Source organism: Nansenia antarctica (assembly GCF_963989245.1).
Source record: "Nansenia antarctica genome assembly, chromosome: 5".
In the NCBI taxonomy this organism is placed as follows: domain Eukaryota; kingdom Metazoa; phylum Chordata; class Actinopteri; order Argentiniformes; family Microstomatidae; genus Nansenia; species Nansenia antarctica.
The window spans coordinates 8,054,392-8,071,891 of record NC_137690.1 but is presented as its reverse complement, the minus strand read 5'-3'; the positions used below and the strand labels follow the sequence as shown (position 1 = coordinate 8,071,891).

General features: G+C 48.6%; 1 protein-coding gene across 1 annotated transcript in view; it reads left to right on the top strand.

Annotated features, from left to right (window-relative positions):
* Positions 1–17,500, top strand: part of adgrv1 (adhesion G protein-coupled receptor V1) — a gene marked incomplete at its 5' end in the record, with an annotated part of 166,128 nt that overhangs the window by 20,059 nt on the left and 128,569 nt on the right. Inside the window, 18 exons of the mRNA XM_080532226.1 lie at positions 257–437; positions 804–967; positions 1,218–1,341; positions 1,474–1,734; positions 3,433–3,559; positions 3,833–4,050; positions 4,204–4,938; positions 6,904–7,277; positions 9,986–10,165; positions 11,112–11,292; positions 11,611–11,804; positions 12,040–12,169; positions 12,804–12,884; positions 13,931–14,070; positions 14,547–15,156; positions 15,608–15,823; positions 16,232–16,447; positions 17,200–17,444. Of these exons, the coding sequence (XP_080388352.1) occupies positions 257–437; positions 804–967; positions 1,218–1,341; positions 1,474–1,734; positions 3,433–3,559; positions 3,833–4,050; positions 4,204–4,938; positions 6,904–7,277; positions 9,986–10,165; positions 11,112–11,292; positions 11,611–11,804; positions 12,040–12,169; positions 12,804–12,884; positions 13,931–14,070; positions 14,547–15,156; positions 15,608–15,823; positions 16,232–16,447; positions 17,200–17,444 (4,377 nt within the window). The remainder of the gene's footprint in view (positions 1–256; positions 438–803; positions 968–1,217; positions 1,342–1,473; positions 1,735–3,432; positions 3,560–3,832; positions 4,051–4,203; positions 4,939–6,903; positions 7,278–9,985; positions 10,166–11,111; positions 11,293–11,610; positions 11,805–12,039; positions 12,170–12,803; positions 12,885–13,930; positions 14,071–14,546; positions 15,157–15,607; positions 15,824–16,231; positions 16,448–17,199; positions 17,445–17,500) is intronic.

Here is a 17,500-nt window from a genome sequence, read left to right as displayed (position 1 = left end):
AGTAATGTAAGTACAAAAGGCCCATTTTAGACTGCGTTGGAAATTCTAAATCAGTTTGCTCATTTTGAAAACTTTAAATATTTTGCATGCCCCTGAGGAGCTTATCACTTTGTATGGTGAACAGACCTCTCTGCTTGCTCTGTAAAGAGAACTAAAGGGTGTGTGTGTGTGTGTGTGTGTGTGTGTGTGTGCATGTGTGTGCGTGTGTGTGTGCGTGTGTGTGCCTGTGTGTGTGCCTGTGTGCCTGTGTGTGTAGCTGGATGAGACGTTCTCAGTGGTACTCAGCAGCCACAGCACTCCACCCAGTCGCCTTGGCAACCGCCGACAGGTCAACATCACTGTGCGTCAGAACGACGACCCCTACGGGGTCATAGAGTTCGTCCGTCTAGGCCTGGCCGAGGCCATTAACGAGAGCAGGGGACACGAGACTCACTCAGGTACCATAAGAGAATGACAAGACAATGTTCATCACCATAACAAAAGAAAACAAGTATAAACGGAACTTATAACCTAGTAGCCTATGTATTGTGAATATGCAGTATGTATTCACAATAAAAACAAAATCTCAACGTAATGTTTTAAAAATGTCATACAGTTATTTCTATATAATATATATAAATATATATATATATATATATATAAAAGTATGTACAAATAAAAAACTTATGAAATGTTAACGTTAATGTTTTTTTCTTTTTTTTCCTGAGGTTGAGAAATGGAAGGTTTGAGTGTATTGTATTGTAATGAATGTACAGTGTAACTGTATAGTTAAAGTGTGCTATGTGGATCCCGTGCTTGTGTAGCGGCCTACCCAGTGGTGAGGAACAGGGGTCGGTTCGGGGAGGTGTCCGTGTCCTGGGTCCTAGAGCCTGACCTGTCTGGAGACGTCAGCCCCGTACAGGGCTTCGTTGAGTTCGCTGAGGGGGAGTACCTGAAAAACCTCACCCTCTTCTCTGTACCTGATGGGGTAAAGCTATCTAACACACACTAAGTACAGAGTTGATTCGTTTCAAACTGTAGCATCTGCCATATTGTTTACACAATACTATGTTTGACTCTCATTGTCTTCCCCAGATGATCCCAGATATACTGTCTAGTGTCTATAACCAATATTACGGCTCCTATAATATCTGTGACATATTTAAATATTTGGTTTAGATCTGACAATGTTTTCCACACGGTGTGTTTGACTGTCGTTGTCTTGTTTTCTCCATAAGATCCCAGAGGACATGGAGAACTTCACCGTCACACTGCTGAATGCCACTGGAGGAGCGAGACTAGGGAGCGTTCTCAACGCCAGCTTACAGATCAACAAAAACGACGACCCCATTTACTTTGCAGGTAAGAGCATCTTCCGATTCTAAGCTTCAGATACCGAATGTTGAGCGACTGATGACCTAGACCTAGTGAGGTTATGTCAGGTGACATAGTGGTTATGTCAGGTTGTTGATGTTGTGTCTCTGCGTCCCTCAGAGCCCGTGGTCGTCAGGCTTCGAGAGGGCGGCGTGGCCAACTTCACCGTCCTGAGGGCTGGGCCTGCTGACTTCGTTGCCACGGTGATGTACCGGTTTGAATACGGCGACGCGTCCCCGGGTGACTTCGTCCCCCTGAGCAACGACACGCTGCTGGTGTTTGACGTGGGCGAGTGGGTGAAGGACATCTCGGTTGCCGTGGACGACGACGACATACCTGAGACAGACGAACCCTTTTACATTGTTCTCTACAACACTACAGGTGTGTATGATATCATAATAATAATAATAATAATAATAATAATAATAATAATAATAATACATTAGACTTATATAGCTTTTCTAGACACTCAAAGACGCTTTACTAACTGAAAAGGTCGAGTAGTAATAATAAAAAGAAACAAAAATTAAATTAAATAAAGTATAGGGGCCTAATTAAGGTAGTGCTGGGGACACATGGGAAGGGGAGGGGAGAGGGTTGTATTGGATGACATTATAGATATATCTCATGTTTGACCATATTCCCTGCAACACAAAACAATCCAATTCAAATGATCATTAGGCTACTCAAAGCCGAAAATTCATGTACACGCATATATTATTGACCAACTGCCATTTCCGTATCTATCGATCAGGGAATATCTCAGATAAATAGAGAAAATGGGGAAACACAGTAAAGGTGTGTAGCTACCCCATTGAGTACATGATCAATCTACTTCCTCCTCCTCCTCCTCCGTGTATAGGGTTTATCCCTCCACTTCCTCCCCTGAGCGGTTGTGTCTGTACGTTGCAGAGTGGCTAGGTTGATTAGTATTGACTCCGCTGACCCTGAAAGGCCCCTCTAATCCTGCTATTGTGTAGCACAGGCGGGGATGAAAGAGTAGTGGGCCTGCAGAGCAACTTAATTACTGAACTCAGACTCTCTCTGAAACACAAAGACACAGGCCTGCTCCACCCCTCCACCACTTCCATCCTTCCGCCACTCCACCCCTCCATCTCTCCACCCCTCCATCCTCCTTCCACCCATCGACCCCTCCACCACTTCACCACTACTACCACTACCACTCGCTCTCTCGTGTGTTTGACGATGGGTCACTCTTCTAGAATAAGAGATATTTTCTGTTTCTAACATGTATAAGGTTATATTTCCCCCCAAATATACGTACTACTAGTACACCTCTGTAACTTGAGTGTAACACTCGAAATGAAGCAAAGCATCCACCACGTGTCCTAAATGGTATGCTAGCTAGTGTGGATGTTTCGATCCAGCTGTAGTTTTTGAGAGGGCTCTTATTTTCATGACGCCCCATCCGCATATGGAACCCTGACCTCCTCCACTCGGTTGCCATGGCTATGGTGGGCTATGCTAATTAGAACAGTCTCTCCTTCTTTGTGATGATATTTAGCATGACAATAACAATGTGGGCATTTTAAAACAACCTCGTCTCTGTCTGTTTATCCTGCATAAAAACATGTGCACATGGCGAGGGCGGACTTAAAAGAGATTTATTTTCGAAGAAGTCATTTTCATGTTTTTTCCCCTTTTAAACATCTGATTTTGTTAAGCCAATCAAGATGTTCCGTTTAAACAAGAGCATCAGACATCAGATTAGTCACGCTCATTTGACTGACTTGAAGGACAGGCTTTTTTCGTTCCGTCGATTGTTTTCTCTCTTCCATCGTTATAAACGGAGATGTGAGACTATTGTTTTTAACAGGCCTACTATATTTGTTTATTGACGTCATGATACAAAATAATAGGCTGTTGATGAACGGAGACTGCTTTGGTGTATTGTTTGGGTGTTGCGGCTACAGTGACAGTTTTTAGAAACAGATGACATAGACAGATGAATTATGATAGCCTAGCGTACACACACACACACACACACACACACACACACACACACACACACACACACACGCCTGTGTGAGCCTAATGTGATCAATGTGTGTGGGCCAGGTGATGCTGTGGTGTATGGGGCAGACACAGCGACAGTGGTGATTGAGGCCAATGATGACGCCAACGGAATATTCTCTCTGGAGTCCACGGAGAAGCCTGTGGAGGAGGGGAAGACCAACAACTTCTAGTAAGGACCTCCAGTGAACTCTGTATTATGAACAATTTACACCTAGTCTTTTTCAGCATCTGATATAGATAATATGTCCCAACCAGTTGATGGATTTATTATTCTGGTACGAATATTATCAACAACCTCAACCTCAAAAACAAAGATTTTATCTACTATTGGAATACTGTTAGCTCTCTTCCACAGTCTGTTTTTGACCACATTCTCTCTCTCTCTCTCTCTCTCTCTCTCTCTCTCTCTCTCTCTCTCTCTCTCTCTCTCTCTCTCTCCTAGTGTCCTCAGAGCCAGGGGACACTTTGGTAATGTGACTGTGTTCTGGCAGCTGTATGCCAACGCCACGGCCCTGGAGCCTGGCCAGGAGTTCTCCAACACCTCCGGCTCCATCACCTTCACCACGGGAGAGGACACCAAGCCCATCGTCCTGGAGGCGATCTCTGACAAACTTCCAGAGTTCATAGAGGTCTATGTCCTCAGGCTCATCAACGTCTCAGGTAGCTGAATGGGGGGCAGCCATGGCTTTCCTTTGGTGGATTCCTTCTTCCTCTTCTTCTTCTTCTTCCTCTTCTTCTTCTTCTTCGTCTTCTTCTTCTTCTTCTTCTATATATAGAGTGTTGAACCTTTTCCTATCTGGTGACATCTTATAGGTGGTTACCCAGGAGATGGGGGCCAATTGGCTGAGACGTCACTCAACGCCTCCGTCCTGATCCCCTTCAACGACGACCCCTTCGGCGTGTTCGCCATCGCCGACGACAACCTGGACCAGGAAGTGGCCGAGGACGTCCTGTCCCAGGACGACATGTCTGACGTCACTTCCTTCACCATCCTCCGGCAGCAGGGCACCTTTGGGGACGTGCGCGTCGCCTGGGAGATCGTCTCCGGGCGTTTCCCTCTGGGCCTCCCTCCGATGGACGACCTTCTCCTCACCGCCTCTTTCCCTCGCGAGGTGGAGCTCCGGCCCCACTCTAGACGTCACCACTCGGGCACCGACGCCTGGTTTTTCTCAGGCCTCCCGGGAACCTACGGCACCATCGGCCCGGAGGACGGGCCCGACCGCCTGGGGAACTTCACCATCTCCGCCTGGCTGGTGCCCAGGCCGGACACCAACGGGTTCATCGTGTCGAAAGGGAACCGCAACGGGAAGCTGTACTACGGGGTGAAGGTGCACACCAACGAGTCCCACGTCAGCGTGATGCTGTACTACACCGCCCTGGGGGCCAACGTGACGCAGGTGGCGCGCGCCTCGGCCGAGAGGTTCGTCGAGGACAACGTGTGGCTCCAGGTCCTCGTCAGCGTGGACGACGGGGTTATCGAGTTCTACCTGGACGGGAGTCCCATGCCCGGGGGGATTAAGAGTCTCAAAGGAGAGGCCATCACCGACGGTGAGTCATTGTCTTTTCTATAAGAGAAGAATCATAACTCATGACTTGTTTTTCACGAGTGTGTTTACATAGGACGGATAGCGAAGGCTATTCTAGTATTTGAAGCGGTGAAATCCAGAGCCAGCTCCTTTGGTTCAATGCTTCCTCCTCGTCTGCCTCCATTGCCGCCAATCTTCTCAATATTGTAACAGACATCATCATTTTGACGACGCCAAAACTAACATCTTTAACCGAAGCCCCTAAATTGTATTCTTTTTTACAACCTGCTCTGACAGGACTACAGTCAATTCCCTGTTGTAGTCCATCCCTTCTGGAGCGGTCTCAGCAGAACCAACTCTTCACAGACGGACAGGGCCCTGGTTGTCCCATAAACGTCTGCTCAGATGTCTTTATTAGGCTCTTTCCACAGACGATGCATCTCTCCACACAACGCCTGTTATCCTTATATTGGCATTCTGAAGTGGAGACTCAAATAAAAGACTGCAATGTAATCGGATCGTCACCTAAAAAATGGAGGGCGAAATTCTATTGAGCCAGAGAAAGCGCCACCCCCCCCCCCCCCCTCCCCCTGTTGTTTTTTTATTTTTCGTCCTCGAGTTGTTTATGGTTAAGTTAACAATGGAGATGTCAGACAGTCTTAAAAAAAATAAAAAGAGCTTATTTTACGTTTTTTCATTTAAAAAAGGGTGTGTTCGCTTAGGATATCCCATTGATGCTACAACATTACTGTCAGTCATTTCATTTTGAATGCCAACAGCCCCACCCACTTACGACTGCTCGCTCAGTCCCTGTTGAGCAAGCTGTCTGTTTGACAGAACGCAGTGCGCACAGTGCTGTAGGTCTGTCGTCGAGAGATTTTGAGTATGTCTTTATCAAATCTGACGTCAGTGGTGGTCTGGTCTGGGCTGGGGTGGGGTGGGGGGGGTCGGGGAGGGGGGAGGAGGAGGTCGTGGAATCTCCTTCCTCTCCTCACTCTCGTCTCTCCCACATCTGGAGGGTTCCTCTAATTAAACCCCCCCCCCCTCCATACATTCCTCCCTGCCTCCCCCCCTTCTCCCATTGTTACGACTTACGACAGGGGGCTCCGCTTGACCGAGCGCTCAGCCGAGCCACTGTACTGCTGCTGGACATTGTTAACTATAGAACAAGAAAGCAGCTGGCTGTTTTCTCTTGTCGTCGTCGTCCCCCCCCGCCCCCCCCACCCCCAATAATTGAAGACAATGTGGGTTCTGTAGGAATAATCCTCCCCTCTTCCCCTCTTCTTTGGCGAACTTCAATCACGGGGGTATACATGTAAACATCTAACATGTCCGGCATTGTCTCCCGCGTCACCTCCTGCCGGGTTCCTTTGCTTTGTCTCAGGGCTTTGTTCCAGGTCTCTGTGGCGTAATTCATTCAATTTGCCCGGGTTTTCCCTTCCTATTGAAGTTCTCTGTGGTTGCCGTGTGTGGGGTTGGGACTGGTTCCTGCCACTGGTTGTTGTCATAGTGAACGACCTCTGAACTGGATGTATGCTTTCACGGATTACAGAGACGATGATGCCGTGTACCTGCTGTGTGTTCGGTTTCGTTAATATCTATATTGTATATGATATCTGAACCCCATTCATTCTATACTGTTAAAGATACACATTTATTAAAGTCAGCTTATTACTTTAAATCATTCTAGAATGGATCTGTTGCATGTGATTATTGGCTTTACCGTATACAATAAGGACAAGTGTTTTTAATGTTTTCAATGTAGATCCTCTGCAGTATGTGTTTTCTAAACGGGTCTCCCTGTGTGTGTGTGTGTGTGTGCGTGCCTGCATGTGTGTGTGCGTGCATGTGTGCGTGTATGCGCATGTGTGTGTGTGTGTGTGTGTGTGTGTGCATGCGTCCGTGTGTGCTTGTGTGTGTGTGTGTGTGTGTGTGTGTGTGTGTGTGTGCATGCGTCCGTGTGTGTGTGTGCGTGCGTGTGTTCCAGGTCCGGCTCCGGTGCGTATCGGGTCCGACCCTCTAGGCGAGCACCGCTACACGGGCCTCCTGCAGGACGTGCGTCTCTACCACTCCAGACTGAACCGCTCCGCCATCCACGAGCTCCACACCCAGCCCGCCAAGACGGACCTGCGGAACATCTCCGGCTACCTGGAGTACCGGCAGGAGGAGAAGCGGAAGGCCTTCGTGGTGGAGGTGCGGGACGACAAGGAGGAGGAGGGGGAGGAGGTCTTCTACCTGCAGCTGGTGGCCGTCCACGGGGGGGCGCGCCTGCCCTCCCCCCGCCCCACCGCCACGCTCCGCGTGATGAAGAGCGACAACGCCAACGGGTTCTTCGGCTTCACCGGTGCCTGCATACCAGATGTAAGCCTTAGGTCCGCAGTGGAACCCCCCCACAGTGGAGTGGTACCATTCCTCATTTCATTACACGCATTACAATAATAATAATAATAATAATAATAATAATAATAATAATACATTAGACTTATATAGCACTTTTCTAGACACTCAAAGACGCTTTACAAACTGAAAAGATCGAGTAGTAATAGTAAAAAGAAACCAAAAATAAATAAAAGAAAGCATAGGGGTCTAATACATTTTCTAAGTCTAAGTGTCTTTGCAGGACAATCTACTCTGTATACTGCAATTACACCTAGATTTCGGACGGAGAAGCGGCGTACAAGCAACGGCATTTTTTGAAAAGCTCAAATTTGTTTCAAGGTTTTATGAAAGTCCTCGGTTATCATTTTTAGATGAGCCTGTCCTCTGATTTCCACCTCCAACGGCCTCCCCTTCATCATACCGCGCACTGCACAGAATCAACGTTCTGTTGAAGTCACTTTTTCAATGAGTCACACACAAGCACTCTTTTGGGTCCAGATGTTTTCCATGAAGGCAGATATACTGTATATACTATATTACAGTGATGACATTTGAGGATTTATCATAGTCTAAATAACCAGGCCGGGCCGACGGAACAGTCCAAAGCACACCAAGTGGCTGATCATGTGACTGAACCGACACAATGCAGTTAAAACTTAAAGCGACCCAGAATCCAACAGTTTTGTTAGACACGGTAACCGCCTTAGACACCGACGCACCTTAAGAGAACACGTGGGATCGCGTTACCCAGAAAGACATCGATCAGAGTAATTGGAAGCCAGTGGTTAGTGGCGTCCATGTCCTCATGCATATTTTATCACGTCTTTACGCCTGGGTGGAGGGGAAGCGTGCGCTCGCCCCGTTAGGGAGATTGGACGTTGCGGCGTCTCCGCCGTCTCCGCCGTCTCCTATGCCCCGTCCTCAGGTAGGGGGGAACAGGTGGCAGGGCCGGCCAGGGCATTCCTATAGAACCGGAGTCCCATTAGCACGACAGGTGGTAGACCAGGAGATCGGACATTCCATCAGAACGACGGGGTCGGGGGGGGTCGGGGTCTGTTCATCCGGGGGACAAAGGGGGATGCGGTGGCATGTGAGCCTGCAGGGGGATCGGGTGGTCTCTCTCTCTCTCTCTCTCTCTCTCTCCTTCGAAATCACATCATGTATGTGCAGGAATTAGAAGGCTGTCCATCTGTTCGTCAGACACGGTAATCGATAGGAGAGGGTCCATTGTGGAGCGGATGATGAGAGGATACGCTCTGGCAAACGTGTGTGATAATGATGCACGTACTGACACTGACATGTTTGGCATACGCGGTAGGGATGCATGTACTGTATACAGCAGTGGAGGCTGATGACGGTAGAAATCGGAGGACGGGATCATTGTAATGCAGGGAACGGAATGAGGAACGGTGTCAAAAACACCCATACCATTCCTCATTCCATCCCATGCATTACAATGATCCAGTGGCGGGCGGTGCATTTTACACCTAGGCCTTCAGTGATGTCCGACACATTCCTACCTGAATTATTCTACCTCTTAATACCATCGTTATGACGCCATGGCTCTAGAAACTAGACAGAAACACAGTATAACCGGGCGTTGCATCACCTTAACATAGTCAGACAAGTACAACAGAGTTATATTAATATTTACGAAGCATTTTTAATCAATAAATCCGCATTTACAATGAAGAGTGTTAAACTAACATATTTAAGATCGCTACATTACCCACGTCTGTCGTCTCGTCCACCATAATAGCGACAAAGGGTGCCTTTTTAATCTCCATTTTGATCTCTTCTCCCATCACTTCAGCAATAGCAAAAATCAGGTCGTTTTGTATTTTGCCTGACGTCCCAGTAAACACTTTGTTTGTGGACAGGTGGTAATGTAAATCTGGCTTTCATCGTGTCCCCTAAATGAAAGTTATTGTTTACCCAAAAACAGGACACAATCGATCAGTATTATCGATCAGTCAACGAAAGGGTGACACTTGTTCGTTGAGCTGTAAATCCACTCGCGTGTCCCCAAAGGTGTTCAAAAATCCCACATCTACCGGCATAGTTACGCATCTCAATAGTGAATATCAATAGTGCGTATCAATAGTGCGTATCCAATCAAAAGACGTGCTGGGTGCTGACATCATTGAGCCTTACAGCAGGCGCCGTTGTTGCTATTGCTCACCAACTCGAAATCTACGTAGGTTTCCACTAGGAACGCCACAGGTTTTCTCGATCAACGTTAAGTTACAGGTCGTATCCGCGGCACGGTTTATTGTGCAGGCGGGCAGATTTTGGAGCCCCCTGGCAACACATTTTGATTGGATAAAAGCTCTAACATAAAGGCCAGCCCTCCAAATCTCAATCGGAGACTGGAAGCAGCGCAACCAAGAGGAAAGCTATGAAATGAAGAGAATAGACTATGGGGAATCATTAATACATATTTGTGGAAAAAATATATTAAAATAAAATGTATATTCTGATGATGTTTAGGCCAGCAGAGAAGGCCTTGCTGGCCCTGACGGCACATCACTGCAATGATCCCGTCCTCCTCTGATTTCTACCTCCCACCAGCCTCCCCTGGCGCAGAGGGGTACTATACAAGGCACAAGGTGCAGTTCCGCAGATGTCCAGTAGTGGCATCATTAGTGGATAACCAGGTGGTTTATCTCTCTCTGTCCTCCACCCCCTAGACGTCCGAGGAGGGCTCCACCATCTCCTGTGTGATTGAGAGGACGCGCGGCGCTCTGGACCACGTCTACGTCAACTACACCGTCACCCAGCTGGACGGCGAGGACAGCGAGGCTCCGGCCCACCAGGACTTCGCCAACGCCACCGGCGCCGTGCTCTTCCTGCCTGGGCAGCGCTCCGAGGTGAGGGGGAGGACCCGACCCGACCCGACCCGACCCGCCCCGACCTGACGCTCGTCAATCCAATACATGAAACGGCAGGGTCTGAAACCCCGCTGAGAGCTCTCCCTGGGTCACCTGTGGCTCAGCATTCTGGACAACACACACACACACACACACACACACACACACACACACACACACTCAAACATAGAACACACACACACACACACACACACACACACACACACACACACACACACTCAAACATAGGACAACATACACACACACACACACAGACACACACACACACATACACACACACACACACACACACACACACATAGGACAACACATACACACACATAGTTTCGTAATTACTGTATACAAACAGGAAGCCTTTACTGATTGATTGATTGATTGAAAACTTTATTAGAAGATTTGCAGAAGTAGGTACATGAAAGTACATATTACATACAAGGTCAACTAAAAGGATAAAAACCCAAGAAAGCCACTGGCTTATTTCAATTGGGGTCCTTGATACTAATGTTCTCAAACACACACATATGCCAACTTTATGTTGGGATGCAAGTATTTTGAGAAACAAGTATTTTTGATAATCCTGTGCTAAAGATATGACTGTATAAATGACCGTTGCACTATTTAAACACAGCTGTGTATGTCCGAAGGTACGTTTTTCACTGTTCCTAAAGTTTTCTGTTCATATATTTCATCCCAGAAAGCAGTTATCCCCCACTCATTGGTGTTCTTGACATCTAGCCCCACCTAGTGGTAGATATTAATTTATGTTGCTCCGACAGGTGTCAGGCGCTGATGATTATGGCTTATCCTCAAATCCATAGCAGAAACTAAAACCTGCCTACACATTATAAACAAGTATTACCTGCACATTGTCTACACAGTCCACTACTCACCTTCTCGTGTGACATCATCCCTGTGCGCCTCCCAGGTCCTGAACCTGCTGGTGCTGGATGATGTCCTCCCGGAGTTAGCCGAGTCCTTCCAGGTCACGCTGGTGTCAGCTGAGTCAGGTGACGGGAAGCCAGGCTCCACCCCCAACAGCGGCGCCAGCATCGACCCTGACAACTCCATCAACTCTGTCTCTGTCAAAGCCAGCGACCACCCCTATGGTACTACTCATGCAAACTAGCTCTCTGGCTAACTAACGACTCATTGTTTACATTGTTTCTGTAAACTGATATACACACTGTTAATACACTTAATATTGTTCATAAACTGATACAACATGTTGATGAATGTTTACAATCTATGTGAACTAAACCCGCTAATGAATTAAATAAATAAATAAGTCCATTGCAGACCACTCTCTGGCTGGGCTTATTGTATAATTAGTCTAGATAAGAGGCTCATCATTATTATTCCCCCTCCCCCTCCACCACCACCCCCTCCATCTCCTCCCCCCTCCCCCCTCCCCCCTCCCCCATCAGGTCTGCTCCAGTTCCAGCCCACCCTGCCGGCCGAGGGGTTGATCCACGCGGCGACAGCGCCGGCCCACGTCACCGTGAACGAGGAGGACGGGGAGATCCGTCTGCTGGTGGCCAGAGCGCAAGGCCTGCTGGGAAGGGTCATGGTCGGGTACAGGACCTCCCCCTTCACCGCTGTCAGCCCGGAGGACTATGAGGTCATTTCCTGTCTTCTTTCACATACTGTATACATTATTATTATGATTATTATGATTATTATGATTATTATAATTATTATAATACACTTTTATTTATACATGGTGTCCCACTGAGACCAAAGGCCTCTTCTTCATATCCTGCTTACATTAAAATACCCACTGACATTGCCTAACTTGACCCATGACCCCAGCTAAGCCCTGGTTCGGTACCTGTTCTGTTCTGCTCCGCCTGCAGGACTCCGAGGGCATGCTGGACTTCCTCCCAGGGGAGCGGTTCAAGCACATCGGTGTGACCATCGTAGACAACCAGGTCCCTGAGCTGGACAAGGTGTTCAGGGTGGAGCTGTACAACCCTGAGGGGGGAGGTAAGAGGGGGAAGGGAGACGCGCTTACAGTACCTGACCAACACTCCTCTGTCTTGTATGATTTGACTCACTTTTAAAATTTAAAATCCTAGTTTTCCCTGATCCATCATCCAGCCTCAGCTACGATCAACCAATAATGTGACGGCAGCTGGTGCTGGAACAAGTCGCCAACCGACGGACCGATCTGACTTTTATTCTGAAAAATGTACATGTTGATTGGTTGGTGAGTTGGTGTTCCCGGTTTCACCAGCTGCTGTCACATATCCAGTTGAATGATTGGATGCCATTGAGGGATGACACTGCTGATCCTCAGATCATTCATTATGTCGTAATGAATCTGTAGCTTTGAAACCATTTCCGTGTTTACCGGAAACCGTAACGTACGCTGTAGTTGTGTGTTTCTGTTTCTCCTTCCCTGAGATCCTATTCTAAGCTGACCCTCTACCGGTGTTGTGTCCTATTGTGTGTCTTTGTGTTTGTGTGTGTGTGTGTGTGTGTGTGTGTGTGTGTGTGTGTGTGTTTGTGTGTCCCTGTGTGGTTGTGTGTGCTGTGTTCCTCCTCCCTGCGTGCTCCCCTGTGACCCCCACTCCTCTGGTGTGATCTTCCTGTGTGATCTGGTGTGATCCTCCTAAAGTGGATCACTTCCTGCATAGTGAAGGCAGTGGCAGTGGAGAAAGTGACACTGACTTCTTCCTCCCCCCCGCTCACCACCGTGGTAAGTCTCCCTCCCCTCCTCACCCTCACCCTCACCCTCACCCTCACCCTCACCCTCATCTCCAATGACCCCCCCTGTCCCTCACCTCATCACCACCACTATCCACTTCACGTCTCACCATCGCAGTGAGAACTCACTTTTAGTCTGTATCTCCCTCCCAAGCTGTCCCCCCTCATGTGTATGAATCTGTTGTTGGCTGTCTCAGAGCCTACACTTGTAAGGCTCTGTGTGTGTGTGTCCGTGTGTGCGTGTGTGTGTGTGTGTGAGTGTGTGTGCGTGTGTGTGTGTGTGCGAGTGTGTGTGCGTGTGTGTGTGTGTATAGGTTTATGTGTGTTTGTGTGAGTGTGTGCTTGCATGCATGTGTGTGTGTGAGTGTGTGTGAGTGTGTGTGTGTGTGTGGTGAGTGGTATTGACATTGCGATGGGGCCAGTGTGCCTTGGCCAGGGAGAGTGATGTGGGAAAAGCAAACAGCCATTCTGCTGAGAGGAGGGCAGTAGGGGTAAGTGGGTAACATGAAATGTCACAGACCCCAAAGGACCCCAGAGTACCCCCAGAGTACCCCAGAGTACCCCCGGGCTCTTTGTGTCTCTGTTGGGGTTCGCCCACTTCCTTATTAAAACACAATGCACTGCAGGGCTGCCAAGTACCGAGTAGATGAGTTTGATTGGACTTGAATTCAGTTCAAATTCTCTATGTTGTCGCAGAATAGATCATGTGGAAAAATAAACAAAGTGAACGTCAAGGACCCGTCAAGGACCCCAATTGAAATAAGCCAGTGGCTTTCTTGGGTTTTTATCCTGTTAGTTGACCTTGTATGTAATATGTACTTTCATGTACCTACTCCTGCAAATCTTCTAATAAAGTTTTCAATCAATCAATCAAACGTTCTATTGAATTCTATTTTGGCTACGAAATAATGGCAGCTTGGCAGTGGAATTATGTATTTTTTAACTGTCATCTTTTCATTATTTCTCAGCTCTGTATATTACAGTGTTATCTACCTAGTAAAGTTACCTACCTAGCATAACACTGATATCTCTCAACAGCCAGCTTAGGAGCCGCCTCCCACATCGCCGTGACGATCGCAGCGTCTGATGATGCGCACGGAGTGTTCCTGTTCAGCGAGGCCTCGCTGGCCGTCAGCGGCACGGAGCCCGAGGAGGAACGCAGCGACGTCATCCTGCAGGTCAGAGACACACACACACACGCACACACACACACACAGACACACAGACACACACACACACACACACACACACACTCACACACACACACACACACAAAGACACACTCACACACACACACAGACACACACACACACACACAGACACACACACACACACACAAAGACACACTCACACACACTCACACACAAATGCACGCAAGCACGCACGCACACTAACACGTCGTCACACATACACACACATACACACTCTCACACACAAACACACACACATACACACACACATACACACACTCACACAGACTCTCTCTCTCTTTTTCTCTCTATCTGTCTCAATCTCTCAATATCTCTCTTTCTCTTTTAATGTATCTCTCTCTCTCTCTCTCTCTCTCTCTCTCTCTCTCTCTCTCTCTCTCTCTCTCTCCCTAACCCTAACCCTCCCTCCCTCCCTCCCTGAACCCCCCTCTATCCCCTCCCAGGTGGTCCGGTCCTTCGGTGCCCTCTCCAACGTGACTGTCTACTGGGAGGCTGAGTCAAGCTCGGAGGGGGACCTCGTCGCCACTTCTGGGAACGTCACCTTCGACGTGGGTCAGACCCGGGGGGACATCCTGCTCCAGGTGGCCCACGACGACGTGCCTGAGCTGGACAGGAGCTTCGCCGTGTCCCTGGTCAACGTTTCCCACGGCCGTCTGGGCGTCCGCACCGCGGCCACTCTGACGGTCCTCGCCAGCGACGACCCGTACGGCGTGTTCGTGTTCCCGGACGACAGCAGGCCGGTCCGCCTGGCCGAGGCCGACGCCCAGGTCACGCTGACCATCCGCAGGCTGAGGGGGCTGATGGGAAGGGTGCGCGTCACCTACGGGACCCTGAGCGAGGCGGACCAGGCCCCGTACAGCACCCCGGGGGTGGGCCGGGCCGCCGAGGGGAGGGACTTCGTCCCGCTCCTAGAGTCGGTGGTCTTCTCGGCCAATCAGAGCGAGGCGAACGTAACCCTCAGAGTGCTGGACGACGAGGACCCCGAGAGGGACGAGTCCGTGTTCGTGGAGCTGATCAGCGTCCATCTGATCGAAGGAGAGCAGGAGAGACTAAGTAAGCCACTGATACCATTTTACATTTTCAACAATAAATAAATAAATAAATAATGAATATTGGTATTCTATCGATATCCAGTCACACAGTCTTTGCCCTTATTTGTAACAAAAGAGGCCAGAATCGATGTTTATCTATGTTTAACATGTTTATTATTTTTAATCCTAATGTTTTGCTCTCTCTGTGTACCACATGTACAAAAGAAGAGATTTGGTGAGGCTGCATTCTCATTTTATGCACCCAAATTGTGGAATGCACTGCCAGTTTACATTAGGGATGCAACCTCAGCAAATATGTTCAAGTCAAAACTAAAAACCCATCTTTTTAAGTGACTAAATAAAATAAACTATAATTATATGATGATTGGAGCACTTTGAGCTGCAACGTTTGCAGGAAACTTGCAGGACAAGTTATTATTAAAAGTTATTATTATTGTTCCTCTCATTCCCAGTATTCCAGTCCCCTCGTCTGGGCTCCAGGAGGGAGATCGTGGCCCAGGTCATAGTGGAGGCCAGTGACGACGCCTTCGGGACCCTGCAGCTGTCCGCCCACGCAGTCAGCGTAGCAGAGTCCTACGTCGGACCCATCATCAACGTCACACGCATTGGGGGCATCTTCGCTGATGTGTCCGTCAAGTTTAGGGCAGTGCCAATAACTGCAAGAATTAGTAAGTGCAATTCAATGGAGTGTGTGTGTGTGTGTGTCTGTCTGTGATAATGTATATGTGTCTCTCTGTGTGTGTTTGTAATAATGTGTGTGTGTGTGTGTGTGTGTGTGCGCGCGTGTTTGTGTGTGTGTGTGTGTGTGTCTGTCTGTGACAATGTATGTGTGTCTCTCTATGTGTGTTTGTAATAATATGTGTGTGTGGTGTGTGTGTGTGTGTGTGTGTGTGTGTGTGTGTGTCTGTCTGTGATAATGTATATGTGTCTCTCTGTGTGTGCTTGTAATAATGTGTGTGTGTGTGTGTATGTGTCTGTCTGTAACAATGTATGTGTGTCTCTCTGTGTGTGCTTGTAATACTGTGTGTGTGTGTGTGTGTGTGTGTGTGTGTGTGTGTGTGTGTGTGTGTGTACAGGTGAGGACTACAGCGTAGCCTCCACAGACGTGGTCCTCCTAGAGGGGGAGTCCAGCAAGGCGGTCCCCATCTACATCATCAATGACTCTGAGCCTGAGCTGGAGGAGACCTTCCGCATCGAGCTGATCAACCAGACCACCGGGGGCGCTCTACTGGGGGCTCTCACCCGCACTATCATCACCATCTTGCCCTCTGACGACCCCTTCGGTGCCTTCGGTGAGCACTGTGCCTACTCACAGACACACACAGTATACACAGTATACCAGTTTGGACACACTTTCCCATTCAATTGAATTGCACCAACTGCCCAGTATGATAGAACATCCCCCAGCCTGACTCCCTGATCACCCATTTACATTTACATTTTTGGCATTTAGCAGACGCCTTATTCCAAAGCGACTTACAATCAATACATTTTGACTAAGCAAGTGAATCAGCAGTTCACCAGTTGCAGCAGGAAGAGTCTAGCTCAGGCCCGAGGCCATTGGCAGTCTCTGTGATAGAAGGAGAAAAAAAACGAAGAAAGTAAAAATAAAGTTTATTTTAATTTTTATATAGACACTGGAGAAACAGAGAAACAGTACAAGGGGGGCAGTAGAAGTCTTAGGGGACACAGTATAGGGGAAAAGCGGGTGTCTCAGGGGACGCAGTGCTGGGGGGTAGTAGATGTCTCAGGAGGAGCAGTTAAGGTTTAGCCTGAAGAGACGGGTCACCCCGGTTGAGCCAGCCAGAGGAGGATTTTTACAGTCTTATTGAGGCAGGCAGAGAAACATCTCCTTTCGCGCTCCTTACTGCAACACGGATTGTCCATGATGGTCAGGAGTTTGATCCTCATCCTCCTCTTGGCTACCTCCTCCACTGTGTCCAGGGTGACACCTAGGACAGAACCAGCTTTTCCTAATAAAAGCTTGATGACTATGCTACAGTAAGGTGTTATTAAGGTGTTATTACTGTTCTCTGTTCCCCAGTGTTCCAGGCGGCTCCAGTCACCATCGAGGAGCCCGGGGCCAACTCCATCCAGGTGTCCCTGCCTATAGTGCGCACCGCGGGGACCATAGGGACCGTCGCCGTCCACTGGAGAGCCACGGTGAACGGGAGAGCGGCGGTCGGGGACATCAGGCCCGTGTCAGGAGAAGTCAGCTTCGCTCCCGGAGAAACCATGAAGACGCTGAGAGTAGAGGTCCTCGCAGATGATGTGCCGGAAATACAGGAAGTAAGAACTAACTGCCAAACTGCCAAAGAACTCCTGAAAGAATTCTGGGATTCTGT